This window comes from Rasamsonia emersonii (genome assembly GCF_000968595.1).
Source record: "Rasamsonia emersonii CBS 393.64 chromosome Unknown ctg1118621760073, whole genome shotgun sequence".
Classification (NCBI taxonomy): domain Eukaryota; kingdom Fungi; phylum Ascomycota; class Eurotiomycetes; order Eurotiales; family Trichocomaceae; genus Rasamsonia; species Rasamsonia emersonii.
Window position 1 is genome coordinate 90,108 of NW_013563214.1, and position 27,247 is coordinate 117,354.

Below are 27,247 nucleotides of genomic sequence, written 5' to 3' on the forward strand. Positions count from 1 at the left end.
GCCTTGCCGCGCTAATCCCATCGATCGCATCGCGTCTTCACCTCCACCAGCAACCAGCTCCCCTGCTCTGGCCACACGACCCCTGCTCAATCGATCTTCTGTCTGTGCCGTCAACAGGGTTTACCGTCATCGCTCGATCGTGTCCCTCGGCTTATCGATACGATAGCTCTGAAGTTCCAGAAATCCCTCCGCGTCATTTCCTCTCTGTCCGCATCCCTGCCGTACTGCTTCAAAGACGCAATCGACATCCTCCGAGTCGCCCGTGGAAGACGGCTTTGGTGATGCTCTCCGCCTGACGTCTGGAACGCGCTCACCCGAAACTCACGATCCCAAGTTTGAATGCCTCAGTTACTGGGGGCTGTGAACCTGGTGCGCTGGTTCGATAATTGCCCGTATCTGCGACGGCCCAGAAGAGGGGCTGGAAAAGCGCTTCGGCTACCTGCAGCAAGGCTGGGAGGTGATTTAGATCGGTGATTGAATGCCAAGGAAACAAGTTGCGCTGTGTTTCCCTGCGCGTCGATTTCGCAGTCCATAGATTATGACAGAGAACGGCAAAGATGACACGCGATCCCCCTCGGTGGATCACAGCGCCGGCGACCAGGAATCCGGTGATATAGCTGAACAGAATGGGTCGACCGAATCGAAGACTAACTCGAACAACGGCGAAAATGGAACGACGCAAGATGCGCAAAAGCCCGCTTCGAATAATCCCAAGGACCCGTCGAGGCCGCGACGGAAGAAGGCAAGGCGAGCTTGCTTTGCTTGTCAACGGGCTCATCTGACTTGCGGTATGCTAGCTCATCTTCACGCACAAAAAATCCTTAAATCAGCCGTTACTGTTCTACATTGGGACTTCTGCTGATAGATCTGCATAGGTGACGAACGGCCTTGTCAACGCTGCATCAAACGGGGGCTGCAGGATGCCTGCCATGACGGAGTCCGGAAGAAAGCCAAATATCTCCATGATGCGCCAGACGGTGCGCTCATGCCGGGCGTGGGTGCGAATTTCTACAATCAAGCCAATGCGATGCGCAACAACAAAAACCCACCTTTCCCTCAGAACGGCACCAATGCGACTAAAGCTGAATCTAACCCCGGCAACAACTTCTATGCCTCGTCGCAACCGTCCTCCTTCGCCTTCGACCAGAACAAGACTTCAAATCAGATCCTGTCGGAGAATACGATAAGCCAAAGCGCGTTCAACACCCAGTCGCCCGTGTCGCCCACATTCAGCATGACGACGACCTCTGCCATGCCCTCTACGATGACCCAGCAAACATCTGTGACCGACCCGTCGATAGGCACTGCTCCGTCGCAGAGTCCGTTCGGGGGCGCGTTCTTCGATCCCAGCGATCCCGCATTGTTTAACTTTGATCTGGCCAGCATGAACTTTGGAAATCGGTACGGCGCCCTTGAATTTGGCATGCTTGGACACATGGCTACTGGAGCTGGGGATACGCCGCCCAGCGACACGGCGACCCAGCGCGGGTCCGTCGGACGCAGCGGTTCTCAGCAGTTTTCCACTCCGGCGCCCGGTTCTGGGTTTGGTGAGAGTCCGAGCAATCAACAATCGTTCATGTTCGGAGATACGATGCTGAACGACTGGTCGAACGGGCAAATCGGCAACCTTTACGGGACATCTGGTCAGGGCAACCTGGTTTCCGGACAGCTGCTGAAACAGGATGCGCCGCACGCGTTTGCCATCGGAAGCGGTTCAGGCAGTCTCACGAGCCCGCCGTCAACGACCAGCCCGCAGATGACGACGACAACAACGACAACGACAACGAACTACGACGATTCGGCCAACAAATCGAAGCCGGTTATCTCCACCCCGCATTTGCGGCATCAGAGCTTGTATTCGGCCGTTAAGCGGCGCGACCGCGATCCGTCTTCCATCTACGAAAGTGTCAAGGAGCCTTACTCGTATACCAACGGTTTCCACAAACTGATCGCTTTCATCCAACGACGGTTCTGCCCCAGAAGACGTTGCGGATTGCCAAGGCGCTGGCCTCGATTCGTCCGTCGTTTATTGCGACCACCAAGACGTTAAATCAGGATGATTTGATCTTCATGGAGAAATGTTTCCAGCGAACGCTGTGGGAATACGAGGACTTTATCAATGCTTGCGGCACGCCGACCATTGTCTGCCGGCGCACCGGGGAGGTGGCTGCCGTGGGGAAGGAATTCAGTATTCTCACTGGATGGAAGAAAGAGGTGCTTCTGGGGAAGGCGCCCAATCTGAACGTCAACACAGGGGGGGATTCCTCGGGCACTTCATCCCGGGGCAGTTTCACTCCGCGGGATAATGCGCCATCGGGAACGACACAGCCGGTGTTCTTGGCCGAACTGCTCGACGACGACAGCGTGATCGAGTTCTACGAGGACTTTGCGCGGCTCGCGTTTGGCGATTCGCGGGGCAGCGTGATGAATACATGCAAGCTGCTGAAATACAAGACCAAGGAGGACATGGAGCTGGTCAAGTCGGACGACGGGCGATGGAACACGCATGTGGGGAAGGGGGGTATAGCAGGCGAGGCGGGCATGAACCGGCTGGGGTTTAAAGATGGCAAGGTGGAGTGCAGTTACTGCTGGACAGTCAAGCGGGACGTATTCGACATTCCGATGTTGATAGTAATGAACGTACGTCTCCATCCCGGACATATTCAGGACGATGCTGACATGTTGACAGTTCCTGCCACATATTTGACTGGTTCTTCGACTCGTTTCGTTTCGTTTCGTTTCGTTTTTTTTATCTTGCATATCCGGGGACCAAAAAAAAGTGATACCAGGGTTATGGGTTTGTTTCTGTTTCATGCCCTTTCGGTGGATTAGCTGGATTAGCTTGTGTGTATATATACAACATATGTTGATTTGGTTTTTATTATTGGACTATGGTGGAACGAAGTGGAATGGGGAATCTACAGACAGATAGTTGCTGTTCTGTTGTGATTGTGTAGCTGTAGCACATTATCTTCAATGAGTTCTTACTCCGGGGTAGACATCAAAATCCCTGTTCCTGACCATTCTAATATAGGTATATCTTTCAGAAACCCGTACCGGATCAGGGGGTTTTTAGAAACCGTCGTTCGACCGTTATTCAAGGTCAAATAACCGTTTTACTATAAGAAACGTTAGCATTATGATAACACGGTTATATAACAGTTATTCTATAGTTAGTGATTAAGCAACGTTAAATTTTTTTTTTAAAAAAAAAGGAAATGTTAATTTTTAGGAAAACGTTCATTTTATATTATAAGAAAAGGCCAATTTTTTTAAGGATGGTTTTTTTTTTCAAAAGTCTAGGTGCTTTTTCTTCTACCTTTATAGCTTGTTAACCACAACACCAGAACTTTGATATAGTGGTTAGATTAGATAGAAATTGAAGCCTTATCTTCTTCCCAAAATGTAATCTTGCATATATTCTTGGTAGATCATGATCGTAGTTTGAGTTATACCCTAGGTAGTATCAGTAAAAAAAATAAAGCCTCCTACTCCGTAAAGTCATAAAAAAGAGGTTAGTAAAATAAAAAGGGGTTAACTTTTTTACTTATAGTTGATTATTTTTTTTAACGCTATTTTCTTAACAACGGTCCAGATATGTAGAACTTTATAAGTGACGTTAACTTTTTTAAAAAAAATGTCAAATAATGACTGTCCATCAACCGTTTCTAAAACCCCTCGGATCCCGTACGGACGAGAAGGACAGGTCTCTGTGACGTACTCCGGAGTAATCTCGGACTGTAAAACAGCAAGACGGATTCTTTTCAGGCGTAATTAGTACAATCTTCAACGTAAACAGGTCTCCGTGGCGCAATCGGCTAGCGCGTCTGACTGTTAATTACATAATAATTAGCAATCAGGAGGTTGGCAGTTCGAGCCTGCCCGGGGACGTGTTGCTTTTTTTTCGAGATTTTCTGTCGTTCATATTATAGAAAAATTCGCCTAATTGCTCGGATGGATGGACCCCTGCATATTAGCCAATTACATTATTTCTTTTTGCCTGTTTTTGTATGGTAAAGAGAATAATAGGGCATTATAAAGCCTATAAGGAAGCTAACGGCTTCCACATACCTGTAATGTGATGCTCATGTACGGAGTAAGCGGAGTATAAGGTGCCAATATGAAGCCTACCTATAGGGAAGCTGTGAGAAACTCAACAACGCTTACATAATTTCCACGGACGGGTGCTGAATAAGCAAAACTGACCAATCATATGCATTTCCGTAGAAATTGTCAGAGAAAAAAAGTTCTTCGGAGTACAGAGTATATGACAGTAGATTGAACATCAAAAAGGGGCAAAAAAAAGGCTACGTCCCCGGGCAGGCTCGAACTGCCAACCTCCTGATTGCTAATTATTATGTAATTAACAGTCAGACGCGCTAGCCGATTGCGCCACGGAGACCCTGACTGTCAGGTCCCGAGCTCACATAATTGAGAACAAGCCTGTACGACTCGGTCTGGTTGTTGTCCGCTTGAAGGGAAATGAATACCTAGGCTTACTACTCCGGAGTAATGCCTATAGATACTCCCGCCGGGTCCCAGTGGCCCTCTGCAAGCCTGTACAGATTAATATATATATAAGCCTTTATAAAGCCTCTAAGGAAGCCTATAGGAGACTTGCCGCCAGTGACACATGCATGTTTGGCACTGAACCACTTTTGCTAGACTATATAGCATTGTAGATTTATACATTTACAAGAGTTCAGTTGGCTTAGGTCAGATACAGTGTGTGGAGGCAGGCAGATGAGTAGCTAAGTGGCAGAAAGAAGGGCAGATTGGCTGCAGAAAAAGCAAGTCTGCGACGACAGCAGCTGTATTACATAGAGTATCATGCAGCCTTCTTCTTGCTGTGTGAAAGAATAAAAAAGTGGAAAAAGCAGCAATTATAAACAGATAAAAAAAGAATAGTAGCAATAACCTTAGATTTCAAAGAAAAAAATATATCTGTAAAATTAGCCAAAAGGGAATTAAAAATGACGTCTCCGGGAAGGCTCCAAGCTGGACAGATTGCACCACGGAGATGTATGCTTCATACTGAATGTTAGATTTATAAATTATATAGATAAGCGGTTCAGTGCACACATGCATGTCTATTCAGAAACTGGTATCTTCATCGGGGTCTGTACAGTACATTTTTGGTAGCCCACAGCCATGTTCAAAGCTAGCAGCAATATATATTTTTTGCCTTTTTTTTTGGTGCATAGTATGCAAAAGTATCATCAAGAACTCTTTGATTGCACCTGCGACATTTTCGTAGCATAATATTATTATATGGCGGTCTTCCAGGAAAAAAAATAAGGTCCTGGATAGATGCTTTTTTTTTTGCCGCGGGTTTTGCAGATGTAAGTAATAGCAACCCTGAACGCGATCTGAATGCGACTTTGACCAAACAGACTATCTTTGCATTGCAGAAGGTAGGTAGTATGCCATAGTAAGCTCATGCTCAGATGAAATGGGCTTTCTATCAATCTTTAACCCATCTTGGCTCTGGATCCATTGGATGAGTTCAGGGTTTGTTAAACCCTTTACGTTATTAACATGCTAGGTTAAGAGATTGTTAGCATAATGATAGAATCAGACCAAGATTTATTATTTTAGCAAAGACAATCAATCCAACAGCGATCTGACTCTGTCTATCATGCCTAATTCGGCGAGAAATTACTCACTGGGACCGTTATGGTCACCTGTTTGCCCATCTGTCATCCTCCCTCTATCCACCTAGAGACCAAGCACCTTCCACCACCAAAGCAGCCAATTACTGTCCTCCCCACGTCACCTTTTAGACTTCTTGGCGGTTTTGTTTCTGGCGTTGTTCGAGGTCTTTGGTTTCTGGGTGATAAGAATATCTGATAGAGTCGTTTTGCAACCCTTAGTCTTGCATTCCTAGCACTGATGTCCCTTCCTATTACACAACGCACACCTGGCACCCTCCTTTTTGATGTTGCATCTGTCTTGGGTAGGTCCAACGTTGATGGATCTGCCGAGACTTTGAGTTGGCGTTGGAAAGATGATGACAAATGTTGCTGTTGAAATTTTGCCGGCGAGAACCTCTCGAATCACGTATGCAGGGATAACTGGGCCGCGCTCCTTGAACTTCTTATTGAGTCCAGCCTGGATATCCACAGCAGTATGGGTAGGTCCAACGGCCACAACCCAGGCATGCGGCCCATTTTCACCTACATCCCCAAATTTGGCGTATGATGTGGGAATTTCTGTGCTGTTGCACTCAAACGTCTTCTTTTGCAGTTTTTCCAAAGATCTGTCTTGGTGCTGCTGTGTATCATAGATGAGTGCGTAGTATGACGTTGCTGACGCTATAATCTTGACACACCCTTTACCTGAATTCTCCCAAAGGAATTCGAAGAAGGATCGAAAGACGTTCGCTCGAGCCTTGCACTTGCGGTCAACAGTCGCCCAAACACTTCTGCCGTCCATTGTCAGGCGAGATTTGTCAGCTTCAGACAGTCTTCGGGTGAGATTTGGTCGTAGTGCCAGAAAAGGCGAGCCTGTCATGGCTGCGTCGCTTCCGGTCGTTTCCTGTGTCCGCTTTGGAGTCGTTACAGTTCCGGTTCGCTGTTGTGCTTTTGATGGGGGTTCCAGCTTGTAGACAAGATAATTAGCTCATCCCACTGAGAAATGTCGGCCCAATCTGACAACTCGAGAGAGACTAAAAATCTCAAGTCAAATAGACTGCCAACTGATTCCTCTGGCAATACTGCTGAAGCAGCCATAAACAAGGACTTGGCAATCTGATCAAGTTGAGATTGACCTCGCAAAGACTGATTTATTTCAAATGTTAGCAAATCCGTATAATAAATCATTTAGGGTGAAGTTTTTACCTCCTCCTTGCTCGCCAGATCATCTCCTTTGATCATACTTGTCATGGTCATATTGCTAACTTCTTTCACCTCTGTGAATTCAGCAGTCGATGTCCCGCCTTTAATCTCCTTAAACTTGTATGGGGCAGCTGCCTTTAGCTCAGCAAGTGCATCGGCTTCCAATTTTAGTTGTTGGACTCTCTCCGGTCCCTTTAGCTTCCCATAAGTTCCAGGACAACGTGTTCTCTCATAGAAATGTTTTAACCTTGATGCCACCTAGTTGGGCAGCCACAGTTAGAGAGATGTCTTGTCTCTGCCTCCTAGTCTTTCTGAATTCCCTGCCAGTTTCAGTATTTTGACCAGTATAAAAAAAGTACTGTGGATGGCACACACATACCACAAATCGGATGAGCCATCGCCTTGAGTTTCTCGTAGTTGTTCAGAATGGTTGGATCTCGTTGTCGTTCGTCTGCTAACCAGCGCAATGCGGTGCCGCGAAACAGGGAGGCGAAGTATGCAGCTTGCTTTCGGTTATCCTCGTCAAAGGCGTCGTCTGTTAAGAATTTGATCTCGGAGTAGGTGATGGCTTCCCAAAGTTGATGTTCTTTGCCATAAAAGAGGACTTGTTTTGCCATTTCTTCGTCTTCCTGCGTGATGGTGTAGCAGTCGATTTGATATTGCTCCGCGTTACTGGTCGTTTCACTCGTCGTATAATAATGCGGTGCGCCTTCGTCGTATGCCTGTCTATTCGCTTCTCCAGGGGCCAGTCTTGCCTCGTCTGGAACCCAACTTCCTCGACTATCGTACCCTCGACTCGAATCTCTTTCACTCAGGGCTTGTTGACTCTTGCTATAAGGTATCCTTGAAGAACTCATGAATAGGGATGGAGGCCAAAGAGTCCCGGGATAATCCTCTTTTCATTGAGTTGGCCTCGAGGTTCTTGTCTTCTGTCCGTCCGATGATAGAGAGCTCCACATCTTTAAAATAACCCCAGAGCTTCAGAGGGACAAGGGTTTTGTGAAAAAGCTCTTGCATTCTTTTTCGCACAGGTCTCCCCCAGCAAATCTCCACAACTGCACCCATATGCTTGCGTAAGGCAAGCATAAACTCTTCATGGATTTTGAGGATGTCTCCAGGGTAGTACCTAGTAACATCTTCTGAATTGTCCATATATTAGACAATTCTGTGATGAGAACCCAACCTGGTTGATCTGATTGATTGTGGGACTTGTATTATCATCGATTTGCCGAGAGAAAGGGTCTGCGACATAAAATATTGGGTTGTGTAAATGGCATGCAACTGATGCATTAATATTTCCACTAGGGGAGCGTATCAGAATGTTCGACTCCGAGGTGCCTCCATGCTCGTGTTTCTTGTTTGAAATGTGAGAATGCCTCCATATAACTGCAATCAGAGCCTATATATTTAGTTATATGCCACAAAAACAAGTTAAGTAAGAGTCTTATACTGCACCTGCCGCTGTTTTAAATCATCCAGGAGTGGCCTAAGCTCCCACACCACCTGTAAATCATCACCAGTAAGATATTCTTCTGGTGGCTCCAGCCAGAGGTCACCAAAAAAAGTGGTAGGTATGTATATTGGTATCTTCCATCATGCTTTCTGATGGTCCCTGATGATGAAGTCGACAATGATGGTCTGCCCAGGACATAAAACCTTTGAATGGAATATTATAGCAGGACTGAGCACCGTAATTATTTATGGCATAACAGGCTTTCGTCTAGGCTTGTATGGCATAATGTCGATATAATTTGGTAAGTTTGTGGAGGTCAGAAGGTTTAGGCTGGTGATCTGATACGAATGAAGAAAAGATGGTTAGAAGATGATGGGAAAAAGTTGATAGTGACAGTCCTGACCAGGATATAGGAGTCATTAAATGGAATATAAAACTGGAACTTACCGCCCAAAATAAAGAATTTACGAACGCTTGCCAAAAGTTTTAGCGGGCGCATCAGGAGTCAGACTTAGCGACTTAATAAATAGATATACAGTATATACGATATGTTAGACGTACAAAGGGTTATAACGCCGAAAAACAAAAATAAAAAAAAGAGACTTCATTCTCATAAAGAAATATATCCTATCACGGATAAAAAAGAAGGAAAGAAAAGATTTCTTTTTCTCTTTATCCCTCACGTAAATCCTGCTGAATAGGAATAGTAATACAGCAACCAATAACTTAATCAATCATGAAAATTGATGAGAATATCTGATTAGCAAAAAGAATGTGAGGGTGATAGCACAGCTAGCTCTAAGAATAAGATAAGAATCTTTAAGTTACTGAAAGAGAAAAATCATTTTTCATATAGAAAAACAGTACAAAACAGCCATTGACAATGACATCAACAAACCTGTCGTGTGCATCTCCAATCTCATCCGCCAAGCAGCATTGGCGTGAATGTCTTAGATGCATCGATCAATCAGCTCCGTCCGCTGTTGGTCCGATCCGATCGATTATCGATCTGCTTCTTCTTCCGCCTTCCACCCCACCATCAATAATCAAATGTCAATTAATTAATTTCTCCCGCAGCAGCAGCACCACCACCACAACGCAGGGACCAAACCAACTCCTTTATCTGATTAATCGATCAATTAATTCATCTTTCTGTCAACCGTCACCGGAAAGAGAGGTAGAGAGAGAGAGAAAAGAAAATGCGTCCCGACGGCCCTCGGGACCCCGTCGCGGGGCCCGACAGCGGGCCAGAACCTCCCTTTCCTATCCGTCTGGAGGGGCCGGTGATTAAAGGGTTTGGGAGGGGGAGTAAGGAGGTATGATGTTGTCATTTTCAATTCCTTTTTTTTATTAGGAAAAAAGATATAGATGGATTGGTTGGTTTGTTATATATTCGTTATTGAATTTTGTGTTTGCGGGGTTGGTCTGTTCGATCTACTTATTACTCTTTTCTTTTTTCTTTCGTCTTTCGAGGCTGTTATATTGGTTTTTTTTTCCCAGTTCATATCGATTTTTGTATTATATGATTTGCTTGCTTGCTTGCTTGTTTTTCTTTGCTTTTCCTTGCTTTGCTCGTTATGGAATGGAAAGAAGACAAGAAGAGCAGATCAACGGGTCTGGACTAGTCTAGACTGATTTTGACTGGAAAAAAGTCATCTTGAGTTGATTTCATTCATGGAAGGCAGACGTGAGCGTTGTCATGTTGTCATGTTGGATTTTCATTTTCTGTTCTTCTCTCTTTTCTTTTTGTTGAGTTCTAGTCTGTAATGTCTCTTCCTTGGACGAGTGGATATCTATCTCTATTTGATATCGCTTATCACTGTTTACCACACACACACACCTATCCCAGCTACGTCCAGTTCATATCAATGACTTCTGCTAATATGATTTCTAGCTCGGAATCCCCACCGCCAACATCCCCCCTGACGGGCTGGACCAATATCCCGACCTGCAGACGGGCGTCTACTACGGCGTAGTCGCGCTCGACCCGGCGCGGTTCATCTACAACAAGGACGAATCCACCGCGCAGATTGCAGACAACAACAGCGACGGTAGCCAGGGGACGGCGAGCACGAAGCCAGCGACCATCCTCCCTGCTGTGCTGAGTATTGGGTATAACCCGTTTTATAAGAATACTGTTCGCTCGGTGGTATGTCCAAGCATATATATAAAATCTAGCTAGCTATATAAATAAAGACATTAACCTGACAACAATCCACAGGAAATCCACATCATGCCCCCACTCTCATCATCCTCCCCTACAACCATCAGCAATTCATCCTCCGGGCAAAAAGTCTCCTTCTACAAACTCCCCGACTTCTACTCCACGCGCCTGCACCTGCTGATCCTGGGGTACATCCGCCCCGAATACGACTACGTCTCGCTGGAGGCGCTGATCGAGGACATTCGCGTCGACTGCGAGGTGGCGCGCAAGAGCCTGCAGCGCGAGGCGTATCGGGTGTATCTCGATGATGGTGACGAGACGGGGGATGAGCATGTGAGGGAGCAGAGGAGGTGGTTGAGGAGGTTTTGACTGACTAGAAGTCTTGATCTTGATAAAGAGTAGAGTGGAGCGGATATAGAATATTTGCTTTGTTTCTCTTTCGGGCATCGTTTATCGTTCGTTGTCCGTTCCTTGTTTTTTTTTTATTTTCTCTTTTTGGCATTTTCGGGACTGACTGACTGATTTACTTACTTACCTATTACTTCCTATTATTGTTTGTAAATAGCTTGGTTATTTGTTTTGTTTGACACGATAGATAAATAGACAAACAGAGAACTCATCCTGATACTGTTAGACAAAAGACAGAAAATAAAGGAATCAATCAAGTCTAAAACACTACTACTTTTCACATTAAGTATTATGTATATCATTAAATCTCCGTCTCATACAACCTATCTATCTATCTATATCTGTACATACCACATGCCACATGCCACATGCCAATAAATGACGACTTTTGATTATTCACATTAACTCCGGTGCAACGGCACAATATATATCGCATAGATATGCAATATGTATGTACTATATATGTACTGTACATATGCGTATGATTTTATATAGACAATGACTGACTCGACTCATCCAGTCGAGTCAAGCCTAGGTCATCGACGTCGCGAATCGACTCTTCTTGCGGATCTGCTTGCCGTAGCGGAAGAATATGTATCTGCTGCAGTTAGCCAACTGAAAAACAAGTCGGGACGATCGACTAGGAGAGCCACAGGCTTGTACTTACGGGAAAGGAAGCATGGCCAAGGTCAAAAATGCCAAAAGAGTCGTCGCCCACTGGTTGCCCAGGCGTTGGTACACTATCAACTGTTAGCATTGCACGGAAAACAAATTTTTTTTTCTTAATTAGAGTATTCTTGGCGCAAGCTGTGTAACATGCAATAAAGCATATGCACGATATGCAAGGATGCTGCCACGTGTGGTGACACAACTTGCATGTTACAGCAGCCAAGCCAAACATGCGACAACATGCAACGAAACAGCCAGGAATGTACGTACTGTATGTTCCAAACAGAGGAAAGATCCCCGCAAAGCTCGATCGAGCAAAGCTGTTGGCTGCCAGAGCACTGGCTGCATACAAAGGATACGCATCCACCAAGAAGGTAAAGATCCCCGAATACACGAGGACAGTGCTGCATCGGTCAGTGGCTATTTTCACATGATGGGTATATATGAGTCTGCTCACCCTGTCCCAAAAAGAGCGCTGCCAATGATAGGAGCAATCCAATGGACGTTAGGATAGGTCGTCCACGCAAAGATAAACAGTCCCACCGTCACGAAAGGGCCACCGCCGATAGCTACAACATCTGTTAACAACCATCCCCATCAGACAGCCTAACAGACTCACCTGGAGGCAGCCGCCATTCCGGCATAAACTCGGCCTTTTCTCCCGCCGCCGCCGTGTGATTCCTTTCGAGACGCGCGTAGTTCTTGCGCCAGAGCGGATCAGAGAGAATGGCAAACATCATGCCAACAAAGATTCCGAGAAAAGAGCAGCCGACCTGCCACAGACTAAAACCATATACACCGCTGAAGACCGTCTGGAAAGCGCCGAAAAAGAGATACAAAATCCCAAGCAGGATGGCCGAGAAGATGCACAGATTCAGACACATCGGTTCCAACGTCAACAGCAACATAGGTCGGTAGATCGATTGGATGATGGTCTGCAAGATCGACTTCTTCGTCTTCTCCATCGGAGCGATATATCTCTGGTCTCCCGTTTCCGCGCGCAGTTTGATTGCCTTGCGCTTCAAGAGGCTGGTCGATGTCAGCGCGGGACAGACAATCAAACAGGAAAGCACTTACACAGGATGGTAGGTTTCTGGCACGAACACAGTGATCGCAACCAACATTGCTCCACTCCAGATGAGAAGGACGTAAAATGTCCAGCGCCTGCCGAGTCAGTACGGCCTTGAAACTTGCGAAGAACGACAACATACCACGTGCTGAATTCATTGATAAATCCGCCGACACTACGAAGATTGGTCAGTGGTTATGGTCTGTAAAAAACATATTCCGGCTACTTACAGAGGACCTAGTTCGGGCCCAACAAACGGACTGGCCGTGTAGATCATCATCGGCGCAGCCAGCTCGTTGCGAGCAAACAAGTCGCCCACAGTTCCTCCCGCCACGCTCAGAAAGGCGCTGCCTGCCAGACCGCTGAAGAAACGGACCACGATCATGGTCTGGATGTTCTGTGCGACGGCACACGGGATAAGCCATATCACGAAAAAGGTAAAAGATACGATGTAGATGATCCTTCGACCGTAGAACTGCGAATCGTCAGTATCTATACTATACATATGACTCGACCGACTGACCTCCGACAGAGGACCCAGGAACAATGGACCGACGCCTAAAGCGAGCATCAGCATCAGTAATATCGGCCGGACGACATGTCCACATACCGAGACCGAAAATGTAGGTCGTCAATCCCAGAGTCGCAACCTCACGCGAACAGTGGAATTCCTCCATCAATTGGGCGTATGTCATGACATACATGGACGAGGTGCAGGTCCTGGAAGCCCGATCAGCGCGCGATTCACACGCAAGAGTGGAGACTGCACTTACACGCAAATTGAGCCGTACGGAGATGATAATCACGATCAGCCATCGTCTCAAAAGGCTCAGATTGCGAGGATTCATCGGATCGTTCTCCTCCCAGCCGACCAACAGCTCCGATTCAGAGCCCGCGGCCCCGTCCGTCTGTGCCTGTTCCTGGGAAACGCCATTGTTGTCGACCTCCTCATCTGCTGCTCCAATGCTGTAACCATCATTCAAGGACCAGCAGCGGTCTAGCGGTCTAGAGCCGTGGGAATCGGTCTTTTGAACGGTCAGGTGGTGATTCCGGGTTTCAGCGGCGATCGGTTCGTAGGTCGTTTTGTCATTCTCATCACGACTCTCCGCGTCTGGTTTTTCAACGATCTCTGGCGTTGCGTTACTTGCGGTCTCTGCATGTGAGTCTGCCATGGTCAGATGGTCCCTATGCCGGCAGAACGAACAGCCGACAGGCGAGGCGACTCGACGCGTTGAGGAGGGACGAAAGCGAAAGGGAGAGAATAATTGCGACGTTCGACGAAAGAGCTGTCTTCAGTCTTTTTCAGCGATATTAGATTCCATCGACGGCCTGGTTGGAGAGAGGAAGCATGCGATTAGTCAAGCGTTCACATCGCGAGTAAGATTAGTAATATTATTAATGAGAGCTCGACGCCAAAAAAAAGCGAATTGAGTTTGCAACAAAGCGGGGAACTAGGAGCAATGGCCAGTCGGTACCTTTAGGGAGGTGGCAATACTTGGGACCAAAGCCCGGAGCAGCTACCTACGTAACCACCTGCTCTCCTCTCTCCCCTCACGCGCGGTTGAAGATGCCTTCTCTCTCTGTATTCTCCCTTCTCGATAGAGAAGAAATGCTATGCGGTTTGTATCGACGGGGTCGGATATATCCGAACGGGAAGGTCCATGCAAGAAGAGAAAAGCAAGAGGACCACGACCCCCAAAAAGTCTTGTGTACGGAGAGATGCGATTTATGTAACGATTGCTAGAAATAGGCAGAGGGGAGAACCGTAATTTAGCTTAGCATCAGCTAGCTCCCCCAGGCGCAATCTATCGTCGCCGTCTGCCATTCGGAAATCGGAAACGACGAGGAGGAAGTGGGCCGCGCGGAGTTAACTGGGCCGTTGGACTTGGACGCCTCGCAAGCTAACAGCTGATGATCGTCGAGTCGAAATGACCAATACACCGTAAATCAGTGGCAATGGCCGATCACCGACTGGTCTGCGCATGACTATTTCCATAGTCTGAAGGCCAGAATTATTAATCCGTAGCTCCAACGAGCAGTGTTCAAGATCGTTGGCCAATAACTACTCTGTATAGAACGGTGAGCTTCGTCGGCCCGCGCGGACCCTGCGGGTTAGGGTTGTCGGCTCTCCCACCCTCCAGCCCGATGGGGCTAACCGGCGAATCGCCATGCAAAGAAAGCAAAAGCAATAGTATATCCATCACATAGCTGACAATCATGGCTAAGCAGATCTGTCTGCTGACCAGATCTTACACCTTAAATCGGAAGTAAGGCCGCTGGCCGGATCTATCCCCGAGCCTTGGCCTCGCACCATCGAACCGATGTAGGAAAGAAGCAAGACTACCTAGGTAGATAACCTTGTTCATTCATATACCTAGAAAACAGGGATCCAATCATTGACCAGCGGAACTCCAGAACCAGTCCAAATTTGCCCAGGATCATGGCGGGCATTCGTCACATGTTCATTTCATTCCAACCAAAAATCCATCATGGGATGGATGACCAGAAGACCTGGAAATGCCGTCGAGTTGCGGCTATCTCCAAGAGATCTCAGTCCAATAGATACATAGGACAGAAAATGCAAGAAAATATGGAAATCGGCGTCCAACGTCCGGAACGTCCTGTTCATCCCCCCAATTCCACAATCCACGAATTCTACAACTGCGAATGAAGACATCTGTTTTCGTCACCGATAATGGGCTACCGGCATCGGTGGAGGAGGCGAGGGATAGGTCGGCCTGGTGGCTTGGTAAGAAACTCGCGAGAAGTTGGTCCACCTGGGATCCGCAGACCTGCCGCTCTCCAGATCCTTCAATCCTGGGATATCCTGTCCCCGGGTGCGCTGCCGGCGCCGCGTGCACCCTTCCATACGGCCATGTATAAAAAGGAAAGTGTGTATAATCCTAGACCGGCCGGCAATGTCAGATTCGAAGCAATATGGACAGTTGTAGACTAGTGAACCAAAAGCATAACTCACCACACAGGAATGGCAAAGACGACACCTGCCAACTCCAGCTCGCCAATCTGGTACAGCTCCGGGAAGCACTCTCTGCTCAATGCATTCCTGTCCATGTCACAAATGATCATACCGCCTGCGCCCACTGTAGGACTCGTCCACAGGTTAAACGCGCCACCCCAGGCGGCAAGAACAACACCAGGGATGAGTACCGCCCAGACGAGGAAATCAACAATGCCCTCCAAGATCGAATGAACCGGCCGTGCGTTCAAGAAAACGTAGAATGTCGCGAAAAGGTTGTACACAAATGCCAGGATGAGCTAGTCAAGTGTCAGCATCGATCCCAAGTTTTATAGAGAAATGACAAAAACAAAAGACGAATTACCGGCGCAACAGGAACCGAGTCCTGCCAGTCTCCCTTAATAGGACCGCTCGTATGAACAAAAGTCTGGTTCCACGGCATGATTGCCGCGGCAAAGGAAGCAGATGCGATGAGCGCCAGAGGAGCCGTGAGGAGCCGGATGACCGTCTTTCGCAGCAGCCAGGGTGAATTGCCCTCATTCAGCAGTCTCTGTCGAGTGTTGGCCCAGTGGAAAGCGAGCCTGCTGAAGGAGTCCATCGCTTTGCCTGTCGTACTTCTATTTCTCTGCCGTTGTCTTCCTAACCTTTGCTGATCTCGCCCTTTTCTTTTCTGTCCTTGTCTGATTCAACTGCTCTGCAGTGCTTCAATGCTTATTGCTCAAGGGATAATTATCTGGAAACACTGTTCAAGAACCGCGACCAGCGCTAAAGAATGAGAACAAAAGGAATGATCCTCCTCTGGAGGCAATTATGGCAAGTAAAAGAGAACAAAAGAGAGGAACGTAAACAAAAAACACAAAAGGGGTATCAAAAAAAAGATAGAAGATCTAATCAGTCATTGCCAGACAAGGGGAAAGAGAACGACAGAATCAAATGGAGCAGGAGAGGAGGGCAAAGTGAGGGAGAAAGAAGGAGAGTGACTAGCAGAAGGGCCTGCTAATTATCCCATCCTGCAACTGGACTTAATTTAATTTCATCCAGGCCTTTGACAAGAACTGCTATTCTGGGGAGCCCCAGCCACACAACACGTACGAAGTCTGGCATCATGAAATCTGCCTAACCACAGACAGAAGTTACACCGACATGTCAAGCGGCAATCAGTTTTCCTCAATAGGCACTTCTGAAACTGGAATGGAATCGGCGCAGGGAAGTGTTAAAGAAACCTCCCTTTTAAGTTTCAAATGCAAGTACCTATGGACAGGAGTGGCAGGCGGTGCTAGTATCCATTGGCATGCATGCAGTTCTGTAGACATTGTTGCGGGATCAACCTGAGACAGTGGACTGGTCAAACACGCACTGTCACAGACTCAGCCATGCTCCACGCCAACCATGAGACTAGTTTGCCTTGCAACAAGTAGCAAGTTCATGCAACTTTAGCTGATTTGGAAATGATGTGTGTGGTCGTTCCTTGAAGGAACAACAGACTACATAATCAGCTACTAAATGAGGCAGGAGATCAATAACACACGAAAACACGTCCATTATGAATCTATACTACTAAGGTACATGCGACTAAACTTACCAGAGCCTAAGAAGATTGACAGGCTCTAGGTCACCCCGACCTTCAGCTCTGAAACCAAGAGCATCCCAAAATCCTCCTAAAAGGTACCGGTAATAAGGCAATACTCTGATATCCAGCAAAAGAAAGCGAGAGAGAGAAAAAAAAACCCAAACTGCCCTAATAGAAAACAAAAGCCCTGCTCCCAAACAAACCCACCCAGAAACTTTTCAAAGCAATTCAAAGAGAAAAGAAAAACAAATCCAATCTGTACAGGACGCAGGCTCTTCAGAAAAAAAAAGGCAGCATTAGACACCAATTCATATAGAACGCCCCATGACCCAAGTTGGATATCGTCCGTTTTCTTTTCATTTTCATTGTTGGCTCTTCACGCCACAGCCTCGGTAGGCTGGTTGGCAATCTCGCCGCCGGCCTCCGTCTCTGCCCAGGATCCCCAAAGGCCGCGCTTGGCCTTGATGCGGAGAGGACCTCCGATGACATCGTTGTTTTGCTCCACCTTGATCGCGTCCTTGGTCGCCAACACGAGCGTTTCGAAGAACATCTTGGTGGCATCGGCCTTGCTCGTTTCCTTCTCCGGACACAGACTCTGGAACAGCACGCTCTTCTTCTGTGGCGATGGGGCTTCAGCAGCCGCCGCTCCTCCAAAGCGGTCCCGGAGCAGGTGGACAGCATGCTTGGTAGCAAGGGAGACTGGGCCACTGTCTGCAGGGTGGATCACCGTGTCATCGTGCTCCTCCGGCAGCGCACCTGACCCCTCATCCTCACTGGCGTGTCGGTCACCCTCATCGGCTTCCAGTTCTATCTGGCTTTGCTGCAGCGTGGTGTCAAGACCAATGCCTTCGTCCACATGGACGGCGCCATCATCCTCGCCCAACTCCAACGCAGGGGCATTGGCGGCTTCGATGTCTAGGTCGGACACGCCGCTGTCCCGCTTCCTCTTGAGCTCCCCAGACTTCCGGACATTATCGATCGACAACATGCCTCGGAGTTCGGGAGCCCAGCCACGCCCACGACTCTCTCCCAGAACGCTAGACACAAAGTCCCCATTCTTCTGCATGTTCATCAGAGTCAACAGCACAGGATCCCGAGGCAAGAATGAAGTAGGCTTGAGGATCTCCGACCGGTCCTCTTGTTGTTTTTTGACGACCTCGTTGGTGAAAACGGTATATTCGTCACTTTCAACGACCTTACGCCGCTTGATCCGTTGTTTCTCTTGAACAGCCACATCTCCCTCTTGCGCAGCATTGACCTCCTCTCCGGGTTCAGCACTGGCGCGGGGAGAAGCAAAGCGATCTGGAGACTCCCGCTGGGAGCGGGTCTCCTCCGGCCTTGACTCGGCATGCTCTTCAGGAGCAGAGACGGCGACCTCGCCGTCACGGCTCAGATCCATCTGGTCGTCAGGCTGAACGAATCGGTCCAAATTGTCATGACTGTCCTCTGCAACATCCATCTTGTCCAGCGGAGCATCATCCTCTCCCAGGTCTAGCGGGAGGTCGACATCCTGGAGCTTTCCTTCCTCGCTGAACAGATCTTCTTCCACGGGGCGTGGCGCAGGCGCATCTCGACCAACTTCAATGCTGAAGTCGTGACCAAGGGGCGTGTCATCTTCACCCAAATCCAAATCGACCAAGGTATGGTCTTCGAGACGGGCCGGTTCCTGGGATCCGAAACGTTGGGTGCTGCTGTCTGGCAACAGCTGACTTCCAAAATCAACGGAACCCGGTCGCTTACCCTCCGGCTCCTGATTCAGAGACTGAGGGAGTAGAAGCGAAGAAGTATCCAAGTTCATGAACAAGTCCGATTCAGTGAGTACATCAGGAAGAGTGATACCGCCCGGCGGCAATGTCACATTAGTAGGAAGATCATTGTTGTTGGTCAAACGAAATGCCTAAAAGAGACGGTGAGCTATATGTGCAGCGACAAAGAACGTAGGAATACCGACCATCTTGATTTTCATCAACGCCTCGTTGCAATCGTCCAGCAGATAGCGTGCTTTCCGGCTGTAGATTCGCACAACACCCAGTAAAAGCTGACCGCTGAGTCGCAGAGCCATAGGTGCCTGTCCCTGATCGACAATGGCATTGACGCTGCTCTCGATGTTCGACTGGAGAATATGCGATTTAGACAATTTTCGTTCTAGATTGGCGGAGAGCCAGACACGGGCCAATGGCCCGGTCTTTGAAAGAAGAGTCTCGGAGTAGAACATGGCGTCACAACAGTCGCCAGACGCTGGATAATCGATTCAAAACGAGATCGTGTCGAGTACAAGACCCCGACTCCAGGTCAAAGTAAAAGGGTCCAGTCGGGCCCGGGGTCAGTAGCGACGCGCCTATCCAAACAACCAACAGCTTGCGCGACCAGATATTATCCTGAAAGAGAGCGCAAACAAGACGTTGCGTCTCTGCAGGGTGTGGGGTCACACGACGGCAGAGACCCTGGTACCAAAAAAGAGAATGATCGAGAGGGGGTGGTCGCGAAAGAGAAACGTGCGAGAAGCGCGTTGGGCGGAAGAGGAAGGCGAGAGTCGGGGCGGATTCCCAGCCTCTTTTTGTTCTTCTCGGGGAACGGTTGGCATGGGAATGCGTGGCTGGGGTCACGTGCACTGTCAGCGTTGACATTACATAATGGACCGGATCACGATTGGTTCCTGAGGGATCAGGCACAACACTGGTCAGGTGACAGCTCGAAGTTGGGAGAACAAATATCCGGGGCTAGTCCCGGAAAGGCAGGCACTGCCACCGGCCGCGAGGGCACGACAACGCGTCCCAAGCTAAACCCAAAGGGCGCCTGTCGTGGTCCGCCGAAACGGGATGGGCCAGACTCCGAACTTAGGTGTACTTCCTGCGCTAGATCGAAGCCCTTGAATTTTAATTGTTGCAATCGAGTCCCTACGTGTTTTCCCTTTCTTGTCCTTTTTGGAGAGGCGCATGCGGGTGACTACGGTTGTTCCTGATCCCAGGTTTGCGTCTGCTGCTTGTGAACCATCTATACCACCGCTCCTAGATCCACACCTTATCAATTAATTGATGTTGGAGCCAGCTTGCCTTTGACCGCGGCCTGTTGCCAATCCCGTTATCGTCCCTCTCGGCATGATCCAGTTTTTGGCGTGAATTGACAGCTCCGGGTTTTTCCCCAGAGCTTGAGAAATGACAAGGTCAGCGACTCCGACGCTTCCTCTGCACAAGGCGCACATTTCAAGACCGCAGTCCACATCTCCAGTGCCCTCGACCCTCCGCAATCACACCTCTTCGGTAAGTCGCGACCCCTACTAGTTTTGAGCTGCTGCGTTGAGCCCATGGGCGGTCTGATATTGTGGCACGCTGTGGTGCTGACTGGTTCTAGTCCATCACCTCTGCCTACTCCCTCCTCGAGCCACAACAGGTCGCTGAGCGCCTGAATACCTCCCTCACCCATGGCCTCTCTCCAGCTGAGGCTGAAGCCCGACTGTTGCGAGATGGCCCCAATGAGCTCCCGCACGAGGACCCGGAGCCATTGTGGCTGCGATTCTTGAAACAATTCAAGGAAACACTGATCTTGCTTCTGTTGGCGTCTGCTGGGATCTCCTTTTTCATGGGCAATTACGATGATGCCGTAAGCATCACCCTTGCCGTGACCATCGTGGTCACAGTAGGATTTGTTCAGGAATACCGGTCCGAAAAGTCGCTCGAAGCGTTGAACCGCCTTGTTCCCCATTACGCACATTTGATTCGCAATGTCGCTGCCGAGAACGGCAATGATTACAAAACGACCAGGAGCGCAACTGCAGCCAACGAGTATGAGATGCAGGATTTGAGACAAGGCAGCCTGACCCCCGTTTCAGCTGCCCTCAAAGCTGCGACCACGGTGCCTGCAAGCCAATTGGTCCCGGGCGACTTAGTCTTGTTTTCTACAGGTGACCGGATTCCTGCCGATATCCGGATCACTGCAGCCACAGATTTGTCCATCGACGAATCGAACTTGACAGGAGAGAATGAGCCAGTCGTGAAGTACTCAGAAGCCTTACGGGGGCAACCTCTCTCTGCCAAAAAAGAGATCACTCCTCCCGAGTCACCGCTGTATGAAACGTCGGCAGCGGGCACCGTAGGAGCGGATGTCCGCTTGAACGAGCAGCACAACATCGCCTTCATGGGGACCTTGGTGCGTTCCGGTTATGGGCAGGGCATTGTGATTGCTACCGGTCCCAACACGGAGTTTGGTAGCATCTCTGCCTCACTACAGGAGATTGAGAGCCCTCGAACTCCACTCCAGCTCTCCATGGATCGACTAGGCCAGGAGCTGAGCTATGTTTCCTTTGGGGTAATTGGTTTAATTGTTGTCATTGGGCTCTTGCAAGGGCGGAAGATACTGGAGATGTTCACAATTGGCGTGTCTCTGGCAGTCGCTGCTATCCCAGAGGGTCTTCCCATCATCGTCACTGTCACTCTCGCCCTGGGTGTCCTCCGCATGGCGAAGAGAGGAGCCATCATGAGGAGACTGCCGAGTGTCGAGACTTTGGGCTCAGTCAATGTCGTGTGCAGTGATAAGACTGGCACACTAACGATGAATCACATGACGGTCACCAAGATGTGGCATTTTGACTGTCCCGAGCCTTTCGAAGTCCATAGCGATATTGCTTCACTGACCCCGAGTCCTGCTGCACGAAAAATCCTCCGGGTGGGCAACATTGCGAACAATGCACGGCTGTCGCGTGTCCACGCCAACTCTCCTGCGAGCGCCTCCTCTGCCGCTGTGCTTTCGTCGACTGCTGATAGCTCCTCCGAGTCCAAAAGCAGATGGGTTGGGCAACCCACTGACGTTGCCATCCTGGACCTCCTCGATGCTTTTGGAGAGGACGACGTCCGGGATCGGATCAGTGCTCGCGTTGCGGAAACCCCGTTCAGCTCGGAGAGGAAATGGATGGGTGTCATCATCGGTGGAGGCATGTCGGGTGACTCTTCCTTTTCACAAGGAGGCAGCGATATGGCGTACATCAAGGGTGCTTTGGAACAGGTGCTTATTCGGTGTGACACTTACTTGACCAAAGATGGTCGCGAAGTGATTCTAGATGAGCCCAGGCGGAAGGCTGCCAGACAGGCAGCTGAGCAAATGGCATCAGAAGGACTCCGAGTCCTCGCGTTTGCTAGCGGACCAGTAAGGGAATCGGGCAGGAGTCATCGGAGAGTGGGGAGCCGAGGTTCTACGCCCCCTGGGATGCTAGGTCAGACTGAGGATGACAGCCGATTCAGCGGTCTAGTTTTCGCTGGGCTAGTTGGCATGAACGATCCTCCACGAAAGGACGTCCACAAGTCCATCCGACGGCTCATGGCTGGCGGTGTGAAGGTGGTTATGATCACTGGTGATGCAGAATCCACAGCGGTAGCAATTGCAAGGAAACTGGGTATGCCTGTCAACGACTCACCGGAAGGACATTCTGTCCTTCGAGGAGACCAGATTGATCGCATGAGCATGGGTGAGCTTGCAGAGGCGATCTCGACAATTACCATCTTTGCCCGCACCAGTCCAGAGCACAAGATGAAGATTGTGCGTGCTTTCCAGTCACGTGGAGACGTTGTGGCCATGACTGGAGACGGGGTGAACGATGCTCCTGCTTTGAAGAAAGCGGATATTGGAATTTCAATGGGCAAGCTGGGCACCGACGTTGCGAAAGAGGCCGCCGATATGATTTTGACGGATGACGACTTCTCGACGATCCTGAGAGCGATTGAGCAGGGGAAGGGCATTTTCTACAACATTCAGAACTTTATCACTTTCCAGCTTAGCACCAGTGTGGCAGCTCTGAGCTTGGTTTTGCTGAGCACTATTCTGGGATTCAAGAATCCGCTCAACGCCATGCAGATTTTGTGGATCAGTAGGTGATCACTGAGTGTTTCTGTTTACTACATGTTCACTAATCACGATAATGAACAGACATCCTTATGGACGGTCCGCCCGCGCAATCGCTGGGTGTCGAGCCGGTCGATCCCTCCGTCATGACCCGTCCTCCGCGCCCGAAGACGGCTCGAGTCCTCACCAAGCCGCTCATCCAGCGGGTGCTCACGTCGGCGCTGCTCATCATGCTTGGCACTTTGTTGGTTTACGTCCACGAGATGGGCGATGTTGATGACGTTGACAATCCCGGCAAGCGCTCGCGCATCGTTACAGCTCACGACACGACCATGACTTTTACCTGCTTTGTGCTTTTCGACATGTTCAACGCATTGACGTGCCGCAGCGAGGGCAAGTCCGTTCTGCGAGGGGAACTGCCCCTTTTCGGGAACAAGATGTTCAACTACGCAGTGCTGGGCTCCCTGATGGGCCAGGCGTGCGTCATCTACCTCCCGTTCCTGCAGTCCATCTTCCAGACCGAGGCCCTCGGCTTGAGGGACCTGTTCAAACTGGTATGCATTTCAAGCACGGTCTTCTGGGTCGACGAGGGGAGAAAGTATCTCAATGCAGTTAAGCGGCGCCAGGCAGTTGGTCCTGGTTACAGTGTTAATGTTTGATTGTGGTGTTGTTATGATGACATAGACGAATGACCTCTGTTGAGTATTATTTACCTTTGCCTCTGGATAAATATTTGTCTATTTCGTGTTTTCTCTGGCTGGATATCTCCGACTTGACTGGCTACCCCCATTCTGTTTAAATAAAGGAAGGGTCTGCTTTCTAGCTTTCATGTGGCATATATATAAATCTATAAATTTTTTTTGTACCCATTCTTCTTCTTTTTGTCCTCCTAACATGACATAGACAATAACATCTATCATATTCCCATATACCATCATCACGTTGTCATACCATATCATACCACACCATATCCTCTCAGGCCAGGTCGTTTTTTTTTTCTACCTTTTTTCACATTATTTCATGTTATTTCACATTATTTCACCTTTTCATGTTTTTTCATGTTTTTCAGGTTTTTTCAGGTTTTTTTCAGTTATTTCAGTTATTTCATGTTATTTCAATCCTTTTTGCCTGCCCTTTTGCCTGCGTTTAAGCATAGCACAAGAAAAAAAAAAGAGGCGCACAGTACACATACACTTACTTACAATCCCTGACACATTGTTGTCAGCACAGTCCAAAAAAAAAACTCAGATTCATTCTAAAATCAGCACTCACATAGATAGTTGAACTTGGCAGCTACATAGGTACTGTACCCTGCCCCTAATGCTTTTTCTGTGGAGGGGCGTGGAGTGGCAAAGCACAGGTTGTTGAGTCGTTGACAGGAGGCTGCGCATACATAAGAAATGCCCAGGTACTTAGTTGATCAATGATACAAGGGCGCTTGTCGGACAATGGCATGCATGCATGCATGCATAGAATCGAATCTGAATATAACTAATAATAGGAGTCTAGTAGGACTGGGACCAGGATAGAAATTCGATTATTATTTTTCTTCGATGATGGATTAGATGATCTCTCTCACTCTTGCCTTCTAGCGCCGACAAATCATTCGTTTTTTTATACCTGTATTGAAGTGTTGAATGAAATTTGAAGAAAAAAAAATCTAATTTTAATAGAATATGATTTGTTTCCTACCTGATCGATCCTGATCCCCTGGTTGAGCGGTATCATCGTCATCCCTGGTCTATGTACATACAGAAGAGGGAAAAAAAAGATTAGAAACAAGCAAACAAACAAAACCATAATCCCATGTCGCAAACCCACCCACGTTTTTTAATTGAGCCCGTAGACAGACATGCAACATCACGAACGATCCCGATGATGAAAGATTACAAGTCTAAAAGAAAAAGGAAAAAAAAAGGTACAGATCGAAAGAAGAAAAAAAAAAACAAAGGGTAATCCCGGGAAAAAAATAGGCCAGATCAATCGGAGAACATGGATGATGGGTAATGATAAGAGGTGGCGGTGATGAGGGATAACAAGGATAACGGGAGGTAAGAGGAAGAGGTAGAGGTGAAGGGAAAAGGGTGAAGGGTATCGGGTCAATGGAGGAAGCGAGGAAGGAGGCGGAGGAAGAGGAGGAGGAGGAGGAGGAGGAGGAGAAAGGAGGAAATGGTGATAGAGGTCGTGCCTGCCGAGGTAAAGGATGATAAAGGGGGTCAATAGCAGAACAGAGGTGCCATCCAGCTTAATCAAGCCACAGAAACTCCCTGCCCGAAAAGAGAAAATAAAACACGCCCAGCAAGAAATAAGGACTTGTCGACAGTTCAAGAGCCGCCTAGGCGGTTTTCTCTTGGTCCACCAAGGTCTTGGTGCGTTCACTTGCCGAGTGCTGCTCTGCCGCTGGTCGGGACGCTGTCGTTTCGGCTGGCTGGCCGTTGCTTTCGTCATCTTCGTCGCTCTGCTTGCAGGCTTCTTCCGGAGTATGGCCCTCCAGCATCTCACTGTGGGCTCCAATGCCGTACCGATCCGCGTGGGGGATCTCGTGGCCGTCCTCCAGCTGGGACGACTTCTGCGGCGTCCAGGCCAAGTAATCTCTCCGGACTTCCACGTAATCATAGGCGAACTCGCCCAACTGGTCATCGTCCATACCCAGTAATTCTGCTTCCTCAGACGCCCTCAGCTTCAAGCCGGGGACCATGTTAATTCCGTACGCAATGATTGCAGACATGACGAACGCATAGCCGCAGGTAGCAACGATGTAGGCAATTTGGATGTACAGCTGACGGTAGTTGTGGATGAGCCATCCACCGACCTTCGTTCCAGTGGTCGGATTCTCCGCACCAACGTTGACACCGTCGAGGCCGACAATAGCGTCCGTACCGAAAAGGGCGTTGAAAATCAATCCGATGATTCCGGCAACACCGTGTTCAGCGAACACATCCATCGAGTCATCAATCCGGATCCAGTATTTCACTGTAAAACGGGTCAATCAGGTCGTCCTTCTTTTCGTCTAAAAATGTTAGTCATACCTTTAGTGGCGTAGTTGCACACGATTCCCGTAACAACGCCCAGCACAACGCTTCCCCAAGGGGTGATAAAGCCAGACGCCGGCGTTGCAGCTACCAGACCAGAGATGGTGCCCGAACACCAACCGACCATCGACCACTTTCTGGCCAATCTCCAGTCAAGGATTACCCATGCAATAGCCGCAAAAGCAGCCGCCAAGTTCGAGTTCCAGCATGCCATGGTCGCGCGCAAATTGGCACCGAAGGCGGAGCCACCGTTGAAACCCAACCATCCGAACCACAGGAAGACGGTGCCCAGCAGGATCAGCGACACGTTGTGCGGGCGGAAGTTCAGCATCATCCGTTCCTGGCGACGACCCAGAACCATCGAATACGCGAGAGCCGACAGACCGGAACCGATCTCGACAGGGCCACCTCCTGCGTAGTCCATGACCCCGTATTTGTACCCCCAACCATTGACATTCCAGGCCCAGCAGGCCAGAGGACAGTAGACGATTGTGGCCCAGATGAAAGTGAACACCATGGCGGGTAGGAGACGACCTCGTTCAGCAACGGCGCCCATGACAATGGCGGCGGTGACGGCGCAGAATTGCATCTGGGAAGGGTCAGATGAGGAAATAGCAGGAAGAGGAGAAACGACGGACCTGATAAAAGGCATAGAGCAAGCCTGGGATCAGAGGAGAACCGGGGCTGGGGGCACCCAGCGTATTCATCAGGCCGAAGTAGCGCAGGTCTCCGATAAAGCCATTTGTTGCGGTTGGCGAGAAGGCTAGGGAGTAACCCCAGAAGTACCACTGAAACGTCACGACAGACAGAGAGCCCATACATGCCCAGATCATGCTCAAGGCGGATTTTCGGCGGGCCAGACCGGAGTAGAGGAAGCCTAGGCCAGGAACCATGACCAGGACCATGGCAGAGGCCACGATGATGTAGGCCTGGTCGCCCGACTGATACCATTTGTTCAGGTTCTCCGTGTCTATTTCCATTCCAGTCAGCTATTTTGGCTTCCTCGCCCAAGACGTCTGGTAGCACGTACGCGAATTACCACCGAGATCCTGGTTAGTCGCCAGAGCGAAATTGGAGGGAGCGCCCGTCCAGTTGTACGAGGCATAGTCAGGCGCATAGGGCGCCTGGCCAGCAAACGACGACATGGCTGGAATGATGTAATGTCTCTGCCTTTTTTTTTTCTTGTTCTATGTTATTCTTCGGAGGGAAGCTGCTGGGCACGTGAGAGCAAGATGAC

At 49.0% G+C, this 27,247-nt stretch overlaps 8 protein-coding genes across 8 annotated transcripts; 3 read left to right on the plus strand and 5 right to left on the minus strand.

Annotated features, from left to right (window-relative positions):
• Positions 1–538: 538 nt before the first annotated feature.
• Positions 539–2,707, plus strand: T310_3579 (Transcription activator of gluconeogenesis acuK; the record flags this gene model as incomplete). Its single annotated transcript, XM_013473531.1, has 4 exons — positions 539–788; positions 876–2,017; positions 2,089–2,640; positions 2,690–2,707. 4 exons carry the CDS (start codon positions 539–541, stop codon positions 2,705–2,707), a joined length of 1,962 nt encoding a protein of 653 aa, XP_013328985.1.
• A 3,072-nt stretch (positions 2,708–5,779) lies between these two features.
• On the minus strand, positions 5,780–7,693 carry T310_3580 (uncharacterized protein; the record flags this gene model as incomplete). The annotated part of the gene is made up of 4 exons (XM_013473532.1): positions 5,780–5,846; positions 5,921–6,600; positions 6,840–7,083; positions 7,212–7,693. 4 exons carry the CDS (start codon positions 7,691–7,693, stop codon positions 5,780–5,782), a joined length of 1,473 nt encoding a protein of 490 aa, XP_013328986.1.
• A 1,795-nt stretch (positions 7,694–9,488) lies between these two features.
• T310_3581 (Riboflavin kinase) lies at positions 9,489–10,822 on the plus strand (the record flags this gene model as incomplete). Its single annotated transcript, XM_013473533.1, has 4 exons — positions 9,489–9,605; positions 9,658–9,669; positions 10,184–10,438; positions 10,511–10,822. The coding sequence occupies 4 exons, from the start codon at positions 9,489–9,491 to the stop codon at positions 10,820–10,822; spliced, it is 696 nt and encodes a 231-aa protein (XP_013328987.1).
• Positions 10,823–11,348: 526 nt separating this feature from the next.
• Positions 11,349–13,771, minus strand: T310_3582 (Synaptic vesicle transporter SVOP-like transporter; the record flags this gene model as incomplete). Its single annotated transcript, XM_013473534.1, has 9 exons — positions 11,349–11,459; positions 11,529–11,601; positions 11,801–11,872; positions 11,988–12,099; positions 12,150–12,559; positions 12,608–12,694; positions 12,742–12,774; positions 12,830–13,091; positions 13,123–13,771. 9 exons carry the CDS (start codon positions 13,769–13,771, stop codon positions 11,349–11,351), a joined length of 1,809 nt encoding a protein of 602 aa, XP_013328988.1.
• A 1,639-nt stretch (positions 13,772–15,410) lies between these two features.
• On the minus strand, positions 15,411–16,018 carry T310_3583 (uncharacterized protein; the record flags this gene model as incomplete). The annotated part of the gene is made up of 3 exons (XM_013473535.1): positions 15,411–15,551; positions 15,582–15,875; positions 15,941–16,018. The coding sequence occupies 3 exons, from the start codon at positions 16,016–16,018 to the stop codon at positions 15,411–15,413; spliced, it is 513 nt and encodes a 170-aa protein (XP_013328989.1).
• Positions 16,019–17,522: 1,504 nt separating this feature from the next.
• T310_3584 (Double-strand-break repair protein rad21) lies at positions 17,523–19,361 on the minus strand (the record flags this gene model as incomplete). Its single annotated transcript, XM_013473536.1, has 2 exons — positions 17,523–19,043; positions 19,098–19,361. 2 exons carry the CDS (start codon positions 19,359–19,361, stop codon positions 17,523–17,525), a joined length of 1,785 nt encoding a protein of 594 aa, XP_013328990.1.
• Positions 19,362–20,301: 940 nt separating this feature from the next.
• T310_3585 (Calcium-transporting ATPase) lies at positions 20,302–23,637 on the plus strand (the record flags this gene model as incomplete). The annotated part of the gene is made up of 3 exons (XM_013473537.1): positions 20,302–20,406; positions 20,498–23,003; positions 23,063–23,637. The coding sequence occupies 3 exons, from the start codon at positions 20,302–20,304 to the stop codon at positions 23,635–23,637; spliced, it is 3,186 nt and encodes a 1,061-aa protein (XP_013328991.1).
• A 1,676-nt stretch (positions 23,638–25,313) lies between these two features.
• T310_3586 (Ammonium transporter MeaA) lies at positions 25,314–27,155 on the minus strand (the record flags this gene model as incomplete). Its single annotated transcript, XM_013473538.1, has 4 exons — positions 25,314–25,951; positions 26,008–26,599; positions 26,649–26,980; positions 27,041–27,155. The coding sequence occupies 4 exons, from the start codon at positions 27,153–27,155 to the stop codon at positions 25,314–25,316; spliced, it is 1,677 nt and encodes a 558-aa protein (XP_013328992.1).
• Between the last annotated feature and the right edge of the window lie 92 nt (positions 27,156–27,247).